Below are 15,457 nucleotides of genomic sequence, written 5' to 3'. Positions count from 1 at the left end.
ACTGTCACACTCTGGAAAAGGACAGCATACGAAAAGCTTTCTTTCTTGTGGCCGCGACTCAGCCACTTTTTTCATGCCCAAAACAAAAAGGGGGAAGCCAGAGTAACCGCTAACTGCTGCTAGCTGTATCTTACGTTAGCCGGTAAGCTCTGTAAACCATGCAAATAGTAGTAGTATAAGCTTACTCTGCCTGAGATGGGAGCTTGGAGCACTGGGATAGGGTTGGTGTTGGTTACTATTCAACTGTCACCTCTTGAGGTACAAACTGGCTAGATGCTAGCTGGTTAGCATGCTAATTTCAATAGATATATCTCTGCAGCACAATACGTAGATGTAATCAACATGACATCATAACTATTTCCTCACACTCGTGGACGATCTGTTGAAGTCATTGCCGCTTGACTATGGGTAACTTTGTGAAGGGTCGCATTTTCCGCAGTCTGCTAACAAAAGCTAATGACCTCAATGGCATTCATGCGTCTTGCAAATATCAGCGCAAGTTAAGCTGGAAAGACATAGTATGGGGAGCATTTTCTAATTGGCGAGCCTTCAGCATTTGGTTGACATCTCACAAGTGTCTTCCCAATTAGCAGACACTCCCCATGCAAAGTTGTTTCTGCGTAACATCTGTTTATTGAGCCAACGTCTACAAGAGGTGTGTGTGCTATCTGGTGACTGGCATGCAGCGCAACACAAAGTTCCACAGAGCCCCCTTTAAAGGGCACAAAACAATCCAAACTTGAGTTTGATGACGGGTTTGACAAGTCATCGGTGGAGAATAATGAACAGCTATTAATCCCTGAACACTTGTTTTTCACCCAAACCTGGTCCTGCTCTTCCTCCCCGAGGACTTCTTCTAAATAGAAATGGTTACTTCCATAGAGCTCATCATATAACCAAACAAGAAAAAGCTCATATGCAACTTTAAAGGTCTTTAACTGGAACTTTCTCCCTCATATTTCTAATCCATTGTTACCAAATGAAGTTATTCCACTGAGTTATAGGAGCTGCGTGTGTGTGTGTGCAAGACAGAATTCAAAAAAACATTGCTGAGATTGAGTCACCGGAGCTGGTCAAGGACGCAAAAGTACCGGACCTCTCCAGGGCTTCCAGATTTCATTTGTTTCAAGCAGAGACGGCGCTCACTGTCTGATGATTCACCAGCAATTGCACAGAAAAACAGCAACATAAGTCAACGTGCATCAAAATGGTAAATTTGTAATGTGGAAGGAAAGAGAGCAAAGGAACAAGCAAGAGGGCAGAAGAGGGGAAGAAGAAGTAGCGGTGGTCTAAAAACAACGTGTTTGTAAAGAAAAACAGCTCCTGCTGCTGCAAACAATGCTGCAAACAACACTGCGCTGGCATCAAAACAAGTGTTTTGCAGAGGCACTGGGATTTTTGAGGCCTGAATTGGATTTAAAAGATTAGGCTTTATTGAATTTGTTTGGTCATCCTATGATTCCTGTTTGTTTCTCTTTAGGTCGCCTCTCTGGCGACGGTGATGTGAGCACGATGGGAGGAGATCTTAGGAAATGAACACATAAGATTAAACATGGGGAGTAATCTCTGCCGGGCAGAAGCGGTACACGGCGAGGCGGGACGGGGCACAACAACAACAACAAGACCTGCACAAAGTCACTCCTCTACGAAGAGTGCGTGCAAGAGGCGTTTACTCGACCCTACGCATACGTTGTTGTTCGTGTTGCCTTGCACCGTACAGATGTTCCTGTTATTGTGTCCACCCCCTGTAAATCTAAGGGTCACTCAGGTCACAGCAGACCCTCTCACCCCCCCTCCCCCTCCTCTCCTTCACTTTCAGACTCTTACAAGGGTTTGGTTTTGCAGAGCGTGTCCCTGCCAACTGGCTAGCGCTACCTCAAAGTGTACTGTATCTCAACACACACACACACACACACACACACAAACACACACTCATAAGTGATTTATTTATGCACGTGTGTGTATGTGTGTGTGGAGGGAGGAAGGGCAGCTAGAGACAGATAGAAAATAAAGGGCCGTGTAAATTTACTCAAATTGTGCAGACTGGCATACAGGAGGCTGGGTTCAGTTCAGTTCAGTTCGGTTCAAAGGCAGCCATCTGCACGAGTACTACAGCAAGGCGGTGAGTTGTGTGTGCAACGCTCCCTATCGGCAAGGAAAAGCAACACAAAAAAGAGAGAGCAAGAAAGAAAGCAAAGAAAGAAAGAAGGAGAGAAAGAAAAGAGAGAAACGCTGTCATGTTCTGTGATGCACAAAAGCGCTATTGGTCTAAACAGCTGATGCAGAACAGTTTCTGACGCTTCTCCGGTGCTCCTTTTTTACGCGCGGCTGCAGGGACGGAGAGGAGCGCGCACAAGTGTCACAAGCGCCCCCTCCTCCCCTGCCAGTGTCTGCGCGTCCTCCCTCTGCGCAGTCAGTGGACAAGATAGACGCATCATCACTATCTGATTGTACCTTTATTTAGAAACTCAGCCGAATAACCCCATGAATCCGCACAGGAGCGTTTTTTGTTTTTGTTTTTTGTTGTTGTTGTTGTTGTTTGTTTGTTTTATTGTTTTCTTGTGGAGAGACCGTGCATGGGCACCATGAAAAGCACAAACACATGCGGGACATTTTCCGGGGGCAGGGTGTTTGTGTGTGTGGGTCTGTGTATGTGTGGGGGGGGGACCCTACAGCCCTCAAGTCTTGTCCCGTAACTCCGGTAGCCAATCCAAAGGTGTCGATTTTGTGTGTGTGGTGTAACGGGGGACGCGCGCGCGCGCACACACACGCACACACACTCAAGCTTTGCGGCTCGAGCTGCGTGCATGAAGCGTCTACACACATGCACGCACATATATACGCACAACACGCACGACGGATCTCTCCGCTTTGTGCCCGACGTGACGTGCTCGCTCACAAAGTTTCGGCCATTACATCATAGTTTTAAAATAGCCAAGTCGGTTCAGAGGAATTACATTTTTACGCACAGTGACATCAGCTGGCGGTCAAGTGATGCAGTAGCTCCTCTATCTGCTATGCCCGTGCGCCTTCTTTTCACTTTATGTGTTTTATACGATCACAAACGCGCATAAATCATCCAACAGAAAGACAGGGGGGGAAAAAACGAGAGGGAAGTGAATTTGTCAAATCAGATTATATGGCAGCGATGTTTTTTTTTTTCCTCCCCGTGAGGCGATAAATGTGATCAACATCTTCGGTGACCCTGTGCTCGCACTACCCCACAACGCATTCCCCTTTACTTTTCTGAGCATTACATCATTGTCTGGTCTGATAGATGAACTCATTTTCAACTCGCTGAAACTGCATGTTGCTTTCTGAGATACACTACAGGGATGAAGAAGAAGAAGAAGAAGAAGAAGAAGAAGAAGAAGAAGAAGAAGGGGGGGGGGGACAGAAATGCTGCACATGTGCGTGTTTAGTTCTCGTTTTTCGCTGCAGCTCGCTTGTGGATTTAACACTTTATAAATTTTTTTTATTTTTTATTTTTTAAAGAGGGCTGACAGCTGGATGGATGTGTAGACTATCCTTACCTGCAATCACTGTGGGTGATCGTTGACCTCCCTCCGGTTTGATCCACATCTCTAGAGTGAAATTTCCTCTGGGTATCTCCACGCCGGGCTTCAGCCGCAGCTGATCTCCTCTGCCGGTGAAGTAGACAGCTTTCCCCCGGTCTGGAGAGTTTTCCTCCGCCTGCGAGGAGCGCCGACGCTGGCGAAGCACCCGTCGCTCCAAGCCGGGCAAAGACCGCTTGCCCCGGGGCAGACGTGTGGCACAAGCCCCTGGGATGGTGGCTTTCGCCTCCCTAATGCGCACCAACTCCCTCTTGGATCTCCCCTTTCTCCGGACTGTCCCGCACTCTGATCCAAAACACAAGATGAGAATCACCAGGCAAGACACCCAGGGAGATGTCCAAAGTTTCATTTTTCGGGAGAGGAAATGGCAAAAAAATAAAATAAAAAAAATAAAAATAAAAAAAAAATATTTAAAATAAGATGAAAAAAAATAAAATAAAAGAACGGGATAACTGGGGGAAAAATGTATGTCCACAATGTTCTCCTTTTTGGAATCCTCTCGAGTTTTCCCCCCTTCTCTCTGTTTTTTTCTTCTTCTTTTTTTTTTTTTTTTTTTTTTTTTTTTTACAGCGGTAGAATGTCAAAGCGTAGAAACTGTCTAAATAAACCCATAAAGCTATGCTGTTTTTCCCTCTTTATAATGCTAAGCCACGACCCCCTCTCTTAAGCAAAACTACTCTGGAGACATTCAGGGGACACAGGAATATTTGATTCATGTATGTGTTCCACGGTGCCTTTTCAATGGGTCTCATTTAGCCAAAGGGATGACTAATAAGTAATCAATCAAGAGGGGGGTCCGGCCGATGCCCCCCTCATCCCCTTTGGACGGTAGGAGTTACTCGCAGAAATCCACAGTTGTCCGCCAAGCTCTTGTCACACCTTTTTGTTGTTTCCTTTATCCTACGCGTAAAACGGCGCAAGAAATGGCACATGTTAGATCCCAAAGAAAAGTGACAGCAAGCCGACCTCTCATATTTATTTACGAAGAAAAGAAAAAAAAAAAAAAGAGGGTTGAATTGTGATGAGAGATTAAAAAAAAAAAATACAAAAAATAATACAAAAAATAATAATAAAAAAATGGAATCCGAACTTCCCCCTTCTTTGAGCGTGTACCTTTGCAGAAAAAAAGAGAAAAAAAAGAAGACAAGGAAAGAAAGAAAAAAAAAGAAAAAAGAAAAAAAAGTTGAAATGCTACTATAATATCTGGCGGTGAGGCGAGTGAGAGGACGAGGGGCAGAGAGCTGCAGAAGTGAGCACCGCGGTCCTCATTGATTGCCCGGAGCAGAGACACTTGGAGGAGTCGGAGCCCGTCGTCCGCTTTTAGAGCCAGTTTTTCTTTCTCTAAGTCTTTTTAAGAACAACTCGTGTTTCAAATGTTCCGGGGCTGTGTGTGTGAGTGAGTGAGTGAGTGAGTGTGTGTAAGTGTGTGTGTGTGTGAGAGAGGCTTTTTTTTTTTTTTTTTTTTTTTTTTTTTTCAAAGTGGGAAGTCACACAGGTAGGCAACTCTCACTGACGGTAATTCTCTCCATGGCACATAGTGATAGGATGGTGTTTACGGAGTTTTGAAAGGCGTATATGTATCCCTCTAGCGGTTACAATTTAAACAATCCGACACTTCCACCGAGGTCCCCTCCGACACAGGAGCACAAACCGAGGAGGACTGGTGGGGAGGCGCGGGGGGGGGGGGGGGGTGGGCAGGAGAGAGTCGGTTTACAGCGCTGGTTGTTCTGTGTTGAAAATCTACCCGGAGAGACCTCTGCGTCCCCCCCTTGCGTCTTAGATTCAGGCAACAAAACTACAACCCCGTCCTCAGTGCAAATGTTTCAGATTCACAACTAGCGGCTCCTCAAAGTGAGGTCCAGGTACCCCCACCAACCTCCCAACCACCTACCCCCCCCCCACCCCCCACTTCCAGGCAAATAAAAAAGTTGAGTTATTACCACAAAAGTACCACCATTACATAATAAGTGACTGTTTTTGGTTTCAGAGGTTTCATGCATGTACTGTGATAAAACACATACAAGCACATTTCTTGGGGTCCGCGGCTTAATCCGTGTCAGTTTAGTGGTCCCTGACGAAGTAAATGTTGTGCCACTTTAAAGGTGCACTGTGTGATTTTTGATGAAGAGAGAAATCTTCATCGATTGATTGTCATGACTGAACAAACAGACTGACCTTAAAGGACCACCCATTTTCATACTGCCTGACTTTGTTTACATGTGGCGGACCCTGCCACCTTTCTAGTTTCACCTTAAGGTACCACAGTTACGTAATGTATGAAGGTTTCGGTCATGGGGGTTTCATGCATTTTCTGTGATAAGAGATATAATAATGGCATTTCTAAGCCTGCCACCAAAGAGCTTGTTTATTCACGTATAGGAAAAATGTATATTTCTGAGTTTGTATTATCACCTCATTAACATTGTATATATTACATTTCTGAGTTTGAATTTCTTCTCCAGCATCTACATAGTGCCCCTTTAAAGGTGCAGGATGTGATTTTTGGGAAGACATTTTATGCCTACACAAACTAAATAAACAAACTCTTTTTGTTATCATGGCTGAATAAACAAACTGACTTTAACAGATGACATCATTTCATACTGTTTCCTTTTGTTTATATTTGGCGGACCCTGCCACCTTTCTAACTTCAAACATGACTTTACTCAGAGAACAGCTTGTTTATTCGGATATGGGAAAATATATAAATGTATATTTGAGTTTGTATTATGACCTTAATTATACTGTAAATATAAGTTTACCCAAACTACATAATGCCCCTTTAATTAGTGATCAAAGCTTTTATTTGGTTATATAAACAACTGTATATATATAAAACATGTGTGCCATGGAATACATACTATCATTACACTCTGCCTACAGACTTTCAAAAAAGTCGCCCATTTCATCTGAGGTAAAGTGTGATGTGCTCTATCAAGGCAGACCTGACTGTCCCGTCAAAGTCATGTTTCCCATTTCAAAATAAAGTAAGCAGTAGATCACAGAGGTAATGGGGGAACAATGACAACGCCATAGCAATTCTTGTCCCGTCTTTACTTAACTTAATTTGATGAATCATGTGTCCTTTTCTTCTTTCCGTTTTAAAAGCCGAAGTTTGATGGTTTTAATCACCAAATGGCAATAAGTGCACTTGTGTTTTTCTTTTATTCCGCCTCACACTTCATTGACAAACGGAGCTTATCCAAATGTACTGTTATCCAACAGATTTTTGTCTGAGGAGATTGTGAGAGTAGAAGTTTATGGCTGACTCACACATCCTAATGTTTACTGACCCGTCGCCTGAGATGGATGTGAGTTTCAAAACCGCAATCCCGACTAAAGTTTATAAGCCTGCAGGGCCGGTGACGAAGCCTTCGTCAGCCCCGAGCCGCTGAGTGAAAGGAAACAATCCCTTGGTCAGTGTTACTCCGGGAACATTTCGACACGGGGAGGACAGCGACTCTACCTTTAATGGCTTTCCATAGAGACAGTCAGCTGGAATGTCAGTGTTTCCTCTCTGTTCTTGTTGTTTGTTGTAAATGTGTGTTTAGACAGCCCAAAACTTGCCACCTACCATAAAGGGAAGAGAGAACAAACATTCAATATTTGCTTTCCTTTTTCATACGGTGTTGCAACTTCGGGTCGGGTGGGTGACAGATTGAGAGGTGTTTGACCTTGAGAGTCGCCGGGAGCACGGTTTCACATGGGGTACACGTTTTAAATCATGTCCGAGGAGACGGCGGCATAACTTTGCGCGTCTGAAACCTTCACTTAACAGGTTGTTAACGCGCATTCTCCTCTCAGATTCGGTTGTGTGGCAAAACCTCCGTCTAAAATGGGTGCTTTTTTTCCTCAGATGACCCATAGTTTCTTCAGCCAGAACGGGTCACGGACTTGTAAAGCAATGTACTACAAGTGGATACTTGATATCAAACCTGAAGGAAAAATGGAAACGCAAACCCACCCAAGGTGCCAAAGTATCATGGCCGAAGGTGGAAGACTTCTCCAGGCCTGTAATTACATTCTTCACCTGAGATCAGACTGTCACTCTCTCTCTCCGTAAAGGAACATGAGTGCTGCTGGAGATAGAAAAGATGACCTAATGTCTTGCAGTCAGCATCCGTTCAGGTTGGTACACTATGTGCAGACTGAGTAGTGTGGGGGTGGGGGGGACAGACAAAACCTTCTGAAACATGTTCACATAAAGGTCACCCACCATCCCTCCGTTATGCAAGGAGCTTGAGCTGAATTGTTTTAATATAGCCTTGCACCCACCACCCCAACCCCTCAGGGTGCGGACCAATCAACATGCTCAAAGTTCAAACCGTGTGCCTCCCCGGTTCCACTGTTTGGCTTTCTTTTTTTTTTTTTTTTCTAAGCAGGCTGATTCCCAGTTGTTCCAGGATTTGATGGTCCAGGAAGACAACATCCCATCTTAACCCAATGACCCGTGACGGTTCGTGTCACGGAGCCCCTGTGCAATTGTGCAAATCCCACTGCAAATCTGAGTCAGGCCACAAAGTAGAACCGCCGCTTTCAGAGGGGCATGACGCCGAGATCAGTCGGGGGTCAGCAGTGAATAAGGCAGCGCTGGACAAATGCAAAACCTCTGACACTGTCAAAAGTGATCGGTACATCTGAACAAAACCATGACGATAACCTCTTTTTTTTTTAAACCCAGATGAAAACGCAGGAGACCACCAATTATTTGTGTCACGTTATCCGACCTTTTTGTCGCACGACCGCCTCTAATGTCCATCCTTCTGTCAGATGTCAAATAAAAAGCCGTGTGGCTTTTATATGGATATATTATAAAGAGTTCCAACAGTAGATGACACTGTCGGGATTATCCCCGTTCATTATCTGAATGCGTGCAAACATTTTTTGGGCTTTTCTCTCTCTTGCCGCTCACTTTTGACCCAGAGAGATTACATCTGCACTATCCAAAAATAAACAGCTTGTTGATATGGCTAAAAATGTGATCGCAGAGCTCAGGAAGTCGGTATCCAACAGGGGAATGTGGGCAATTGATGACTCTTAAAATGCTTTGGTTAAAGAAAGTAAAATAAAAAAGACAGACGATATTAGGTTTCTCTAATAGCTTGGCCCTGTCCTCAAACTTTATATCTCCCGTGGGTGATGCGGCCATCACTGTCTCCCTATCACTCCTGTTTAGAGGAAAGTGGTTGCAGCATTGTACAATAATCCCACTACGTCATCTGAGTGACTGCGGAGCAGCGCGAGTCAAATGGGAAAAAAAACATTGTCCTATAATCCATTAATGCACCCGGCTTAATCTGTGACTGTGGCTGTTCTAAAGTGCAAACCTAAATGCCTTTGCCGTATTTTGTGTGTGTGTGTGCATGCGTGTGTGGATGATCTGTGGAGTAAAACGATATATGCTCGATTGTCAACAATGTCGACACGTTTAAAAGAATAATGCAGATTAGGTTTACAGTAAATATTGCAGAAAAATAAAAGCAGCGGCGACAATAGATTTCAACAACGGTGGACGGGGGACTCTCTCTAAACGTAATGCCGTTACAGAACAGCCATTAAAGCCCTTAAGAGTATAATCCCGTGCTACCTACAAACTCATACCGGGTCGAATTTTCTTTTTTTAGTGGTTCCATGAAAACCGTCACGCAGGCGGTTTCTGGAAAAAGAGAAAAAAACAAAAAAAAAAGGGAAAAAAGAAAGCACTTCCCGACGAGATGGAGGTGTTGTTTGTTACTTTTAAAACAGAATATCGCAAAAGATTACAGAAAATGTATATACGTAGGGGCGCAAATCGGGTTTAATCTGGTCTAATGCGTATGACAGCTGTCATTTATATGCGCTTAGCATGGAAGGGGCAGCCAGTTCAGCCGCACACGAGGCCGGGCTGCTATATGTGAACGCTGGAAAATAGAGAAAGCGTGTTGTGGCTTGGACAGTCAAAACAAAATCAGCAGTATCGGCAGAAAAAGGTGAAATATTTGTAGCGGGGGAGACGTCGGATTACCGTCTGCTGTGATGCGTACGATCAATAAACTGACATATCATTCTTGGTGAAAAGTGAATTGTCAGTCATTAAATCTCTTCAGGATGAATTACTGACGTCTGCTCGCAAAATGGATCATCTTAGATCAGACAGAAGTGACGTTCGTAGGTCACGGGGGACGTTGACTCTTGCGTCCTACTTTTATGTCTGCAATTGAATCACCGTAGATACATGACATTCTAGTCTTTTATATATATATATATGTGTGTATATATATGTCTGTATATATATATATATGTATATATATATGTATACATATATATATATATATATATATATATATATATATATATATATATATTATATATATATATATATATGTCACCCTCATCCCACCACCCAAACTTCTTCCCTTATCCAAGTGCTACATCATTTATTAGTCATAGCTTCCAGCTGTACAGGAGCAACAGAAAAGAGGACGTGACTGTTGTATCTCCGCCTCGAGCTTTTTCTCTCACCGCAGAGAGAATCCCGTCCTTCTACGCCCCCGGTCGATACTACATCTGTCCACTCATCTGCACCTTTAAGGGAGATTTTTTTCTGTTTGTCAAATTACTACCGTTCCTCGGAGCAAGAGGTGGTTTTCTTCCCCCTTGTGAGACCAAGCTGTGAGATTATTCGTAACTTCGAGTTCTTGCACCAACCTTAGCTGACTTTTGGCATCTCGCACCACAAAGGAGCCACTCTCTCTTCAGCAGTACGCACGAATGGCTATATGCTTAACCACACAGCAACTGATTCAGTTATATAACAGCACAGCAGGGCTAACCGAGGCAACATATACAGTATCATTTCATGCGGTCAGATATAAATCATTCCCATGAAGACGGAGAAACACGCAATTTCTCTAAAGTTCTCTGTCTGCATTTGTGTTTTTTGGTCTTCATTGTACTTGTAGTTAAGTGTTGGTTGTAAAAACAACGCTGTGATACTTCAGTGCCAGCATATGCTACACTGTGTGGTTGAATGAGTACATCAGTTTGACAAACTAAGCTTCTGATGTCCTTGCTTAGCCTTAGGCTGGGGAGAGCTCAATTGTGTTGCAGCTTACTTTACTCTGAGATCGTCACCGTGACTATGAAGTAAATACATGCATGAGAGAGTTGTAGGCTTTGGATTTTGGTCATGTTTATAAAAGCTTTAATGCGACTTAACTCTTAAGTAACTCTTAACTTAATTTTTTTCTAATTTTTCATCTTATGTTACAATCTGCTCACATATGGCCTGTAAAAAAGTGATCAATGCATGTAAAGTGCTACATATTGATACATAGAGCTCCTTTTAAAAGTGCAATATGTAAGAATTTTAGTTTGAAAAATTCAAAAACGAACTGAAATTGTCCACAGAATGCAATTAAGTAACAGTTTCGACATTAGCAGCTAGCTCTTAGCCGGTTTGTACCTCAGGAGGGCGTGGTCTGACGGTAAACAACACCAACACTACTGCTAGCTGAAGTGTTAACTGAGCTCATGAGCTAACATAAGATGCAGTTAGCAGCAGTTAGCGGTTGCTCTGGCGACATGCTTCCAACTATTTTGCTTTTGGGTGTGAAAAAACGGGCAATTTCTTAAATGTTGCACCCTTACAGAGTACAATTCGAGCACACGATGTAGCATCACAGGAATTCTGAGTCTAATCCCCAAAGTTAGAGCTACATTTTTCAGTCAGACACCTCAGGAAATACAGAATCACGCTGCCCATCACATCATCGCCTGTATATGTAAATGTGCATGAGGAGTGTGTTCCCCATCATCCTCACATCCTGGATTTTAGCGGCTGTTGTGAGCTGTGCGGTAAACAATAACCCATTATGGGTCCCCGGCGGCAACCAAGGCTTGCCCTCGGTTTAACTCTGCTGCTTGTGGGGAAGAATTATATGTGCAGGGGAGCAGAGTACGGCACAGTCAGCACACCACTGCTTGCCACCACTACTGCCCCTCCGTCTAGACGTTAGAGCACGTCCATATGGAGATGGTTAAAAAGCTCATTAGCCGGCCTACTTGAAATACAGTTGCAGTGACGCTTGTCCATAAAAACACAAAGTAGAGTGGTTTCTGCAGTGGTATTAACCAGGTTGAAGCATCGAGCCCCCAGGACTGACAACAATTTGGCGCAGGCCTCCGGTTCACCAAACGATGGCTGAAACGGCATGCTTTCCAAGAAAGGGATAAGGACAGAAATGATTTCTTGGAAGAGTTTTGGACCTTTTTTTGCATGAGGTAGTCTGATCCACTGGGTGAGGAAGAGCGGAAAAATGTCTGGTAAGGTGAATGGATGGCCCGCTGGAAGAAAAGCAATGGCTCGGTCTTATTGAAAAACATTTAGGGTGACCAGAAGGATCGCTTTAGGGCAAAGAAAGATTTGGGGATGAGAGCGCAAAGACCCAATTCATGCGGCAGCCGTTCCCATCACTGCTGAATTTTTCAGCATTACGTTCACACGTTGAACTCATTGAACTAAAACTCCCCCTTCCTTTACTCGCACATAAAACAAAGTTTATATGTGTTGGCTTTCACATTGTAAAATATGCCCATAAAAATGATTATTTATGGTATATATGACCCCTTTTGACTTATGGAGCACTGCGGATTAAAGCACCTTATGCCTTTTCAACACCTACTGCACAGTCAAATACATGTACACAGGCTTGATTTAGTCTAATTAGGGAACCTGAAACCATGGGGGAAATTTTACTTAATTGTGCAAAAAAAATGGTTTCACTGCTCCCTTTAGATTTGCTCGAAAAATTGCGGCCTATGAAGATTCTGCCACATTTTTTATATTGATGTAAAGTAAAACGTGTCTTAAACCATATCCCAATCTAAATCAAATGATTTGATTCAGTTAACAGTCACTTTTTGCAGTGTTCAAGCTGCTAGAGAACAAAACATACTCCCTCAGCTACACAATGTTAACAGGGTCTTTCTCAGAGACGGTACAGAACATGGACGTCGCCTCCGTCTTGGCATTGACTGAATCCTCGGAGGTGAGCACAGACTTTTTGGACGGTCCGTCGGTACAATTGACCGCGCGGTATGCCATGATATTTGGCAGATATTTGCATGAAAAACTCACCAAAGATGCACCAACACGGCCACGGGGTCGAGCTCAGTGACTGGAAGTAGCTGAGGTGAAGCCAAGCAGAGCTAGCCTGTCGTTAGCCGTTCCCTGGGTTGTGAATATCTTTGAATCTGCAGTTGTCATGAACAGGGATATACAGACAGTAAAGCAGTTTTTTTTTTTTTTTGCACCAGGCTGTAAACATGTTTATTTCTGCTGGAAAGTTTTAACGTGGGCTCTTACGCTGATCACCTTGCTTGTGGAGCAACCCTCAGGTGGCCGTTCAAGGAGCTGCATTTTTCTGCACTGTGGGAGGTTGCCATTTGGTCTTTCTACTCATTTTTGAGGGTTTAAGCCCCACAATAAAAGCATACTGCATGCTTCCCACCCATCACAAGATAGACAGATACTGTTAGCAACTAGCTTGTAGACTTATTGGAGCATTTAGCAATTCAAAGAGGCATACGGCCTTTGATTTCCCTCAGGAGTTGGCTAAAGGACAGCGAATACTGAACTCACCCCAACTTACTTTTTTCTTTTCGAGCACAAAGACTAATAGCTTTAACAGATTATGTCAAATCTGGAGTTCGCGGTTTTAAGAATGGTCGTAAAAAATTCAAGAAAGGACGTAAATTTTTGATGTCCCACTATTAGATCATTTTCAACGATCTGAAAACTTCATCAAATTACTGTGTACGCTCACACAATGGCTGCACAGGGCTGCACACGAGGCTCTTGGGGGATGAATCAAATTTGACAGCGGCGACCACAGAGCAGTGGCGGCGCTGTGAAGCACGAAGGGGAGAAAACCTCAAACACTGCAGATGAAAGATATGGAGATAACAACTGTCACTGCAGCTCAACCCGGCCGAGACTTCCGCGGAGCTTGCCACGGCACAATGCGGGTCCATCCAAAAAAAGCGCCTGCAACATGGAGGTCAGGAGGGCATCACGTCGCGCAGGCTGACCTAAAGTAGTGACAAACAGAAGGGGAATCGTCAGAGAGGGCACGGGATGTCCTGCTGGTTGGCTGTTCAGTCCGCAAAACATTGGGAAACTGCAAGTCATGGTTGCGATCGGGGCAAAAAAAAAATGACTCAACGGCGGTCAAGAGTTGGAATGGACTGACACAAGTTAAACATTTTCTCAAGCATCCTTTGTGAGCGCGAATCAAAGCTTCACACCTATTAAACTTTTCTCTTTATTGATACAAACCGAGCCTCGTTGCTCAACATCTCTGAGGCTGTGTGTTTTTCGCCGGCGTGCCGTGTTTGCGCTCTTGTGAACAATCAAAGCAAAAACGCTTATGAAGAACGGGATTCCTAGGGCAGCACCGGGGTGACGCACTCTATACGTGTACGAGTGTGCACGGTTGTGTTTACCTGCGAGGGAGGATTGCTCACGGTGGATAGAGGTCGGGTTTTACCCGAGAGCAGAGATAGAAACAGCGATGGGGACAACATTTTCTTTCCAGAATTGGTTTAAAAGTGACCAAATGTTGCTTCAACCAGAGCAAAAGTAACAAAGTGAATCCTCCGTGTTCAGACATTTTGAAACTGAAGCGTGAATGTCTCAAAAGGTCTTTAGGCGACTACAACCACGCGGAAAGAATGCCAGGAATGTCTAGAATGCGTCTGTAAACAACATTAACCCAATGCAGTGGGCTTTGTGAAGAACATAGACGCCTCGTTCCGTTTCGGGGCGCGTCGTAAAACGATCGAAGCGGCTCGCCGGGGGTTGCGTAAACGACGTGGTCCGTGCTCGCTGTGGACACGGTGCGCCGCGTAGGACGTAATGTATGTTTTCACTGGGGGGGCCGGGGAAAGGAAAAGCATAATGCGTTTAGTCGGTAAGCAGGAAAACACATGCTGCAGCATAAGTAAACAATGCATAATGCTACGCTGAGATGAGCAAACAATGAGCACGTGCTGATTCGCAGTCAACAATGCGATGCCGCACCTTAATGTGTCTGGGCCAAACAATGCAAAAGCCGATTATGCAAATTGGGGTTATCGAGGGCACCGCGATGTAACAATGGCACCGAGTTGATTGAGCCGGGCTGTGTGTGTGCGTACGCTACCCATCCCCTTGGGTTTCTTTTTTTTTTTTTTTTTCCCCACAGATGCCCTTCCCCGAAAACCCCCTATCCTACGCCCTCTGTCCTGAGGCCTCATTATAGGCGCTGCTGTCAATCAGAAGGTCAAGGGTCGCGGCAGAGGATCAGCTTGATCAATACCCCCCGGCCTGATCAATCAACTTGTCTTTCCGCCTCCACCAATAAGATGCTGGCCTCCATCAAAACAAAGGAGCGAGAGGGACGAGAATGCCAGAAAGAATTAGCGAGGAGTAAGAGAAAGGGAGAATGTAAACCAGCCTGCCTCACTGAACAAATCCCAGAAGCTGCTTTTTTTTTTTTTTTTTCTTCAGTTTAAGAATGACATTGTCAAGGACTAGGACATTGATGAGTGGTGTGCGTCATCGTGATGCACCTGTAATGCCCCTGGGATCCCTCTGTGTTCGCTCCAGATCTGTAGACACCTTGTGGGAGATTTAGATCTGTGGCTGCATGGTGATCAGTTTCCTCGTGGCAATAACACACACACACACACACACACACACACACACACACACACACCTTACACCCGTCATCTTTGTCTTCTTTAGTGCTTTAGTGGTAGCAATAAGATATGCTCATCTCAAATCCCTACAGTGGGGAGAAAAAAAACAACAAAAAAAAATACCCTCCTTTCTACAAAATAACTCAAACAATTAAGCTTTA

At 44.3% G+C, this 15,457-nt stretch overlaps 1 protein-coding gene across 2 annotated transcripts in view; it reads right to left on the bottom strand.

The window, feature by feature from the left end:
• The window catches only part of pappaa (pregnancy-associated plasma protein A, pappalysin 1a), a 90,133-nt gene extending 86,010 nt beyond the window's left edge, over nucleotides 1–4,123 (bottom strand). Inside the window, exon 1 of one of the 2 annotated variants that reach the window (XM_037118327.1) lies at nucleotides 3,534–4,123. In XM_037118327.1, the coding sequence (XP_036974222.1) occupies nucleotides 3,534–3,924 (391 nt within the window). In that variant the 5' untranslated portion in view covers nucleotides 3,925–4,123. The remainder of the gene's footprint in view (nucleotides 1–3,533) is intronic. The other variant, XM_037118326.1, reaches the window with a different exon arrangement.
• Between the last annotated feature and the right edge of the window lie 11,334 nt (nucleotides 4,124–15,457).

This window comes from Acanthopagrus latus, chromosome 12 (genome assembly GCF_904848185.1).
Source record: "Acanthopagrus latus isolate v.2019 chromosome 12, fAcaLat1.1, whole genome shotgun sequence".
Taxonomy (NCBI): domain Eukaryota; kingdom Metazoa; phylum Chordata; class Actinopteri; order Spariformes; family Sparidae; genus Acanthopagrus; species Acanthopagrus latus.
Note: the sequence above shows the minus strand (reverse complement) of the source record. Positions and strands in the feature narration are given on the sequence as shown.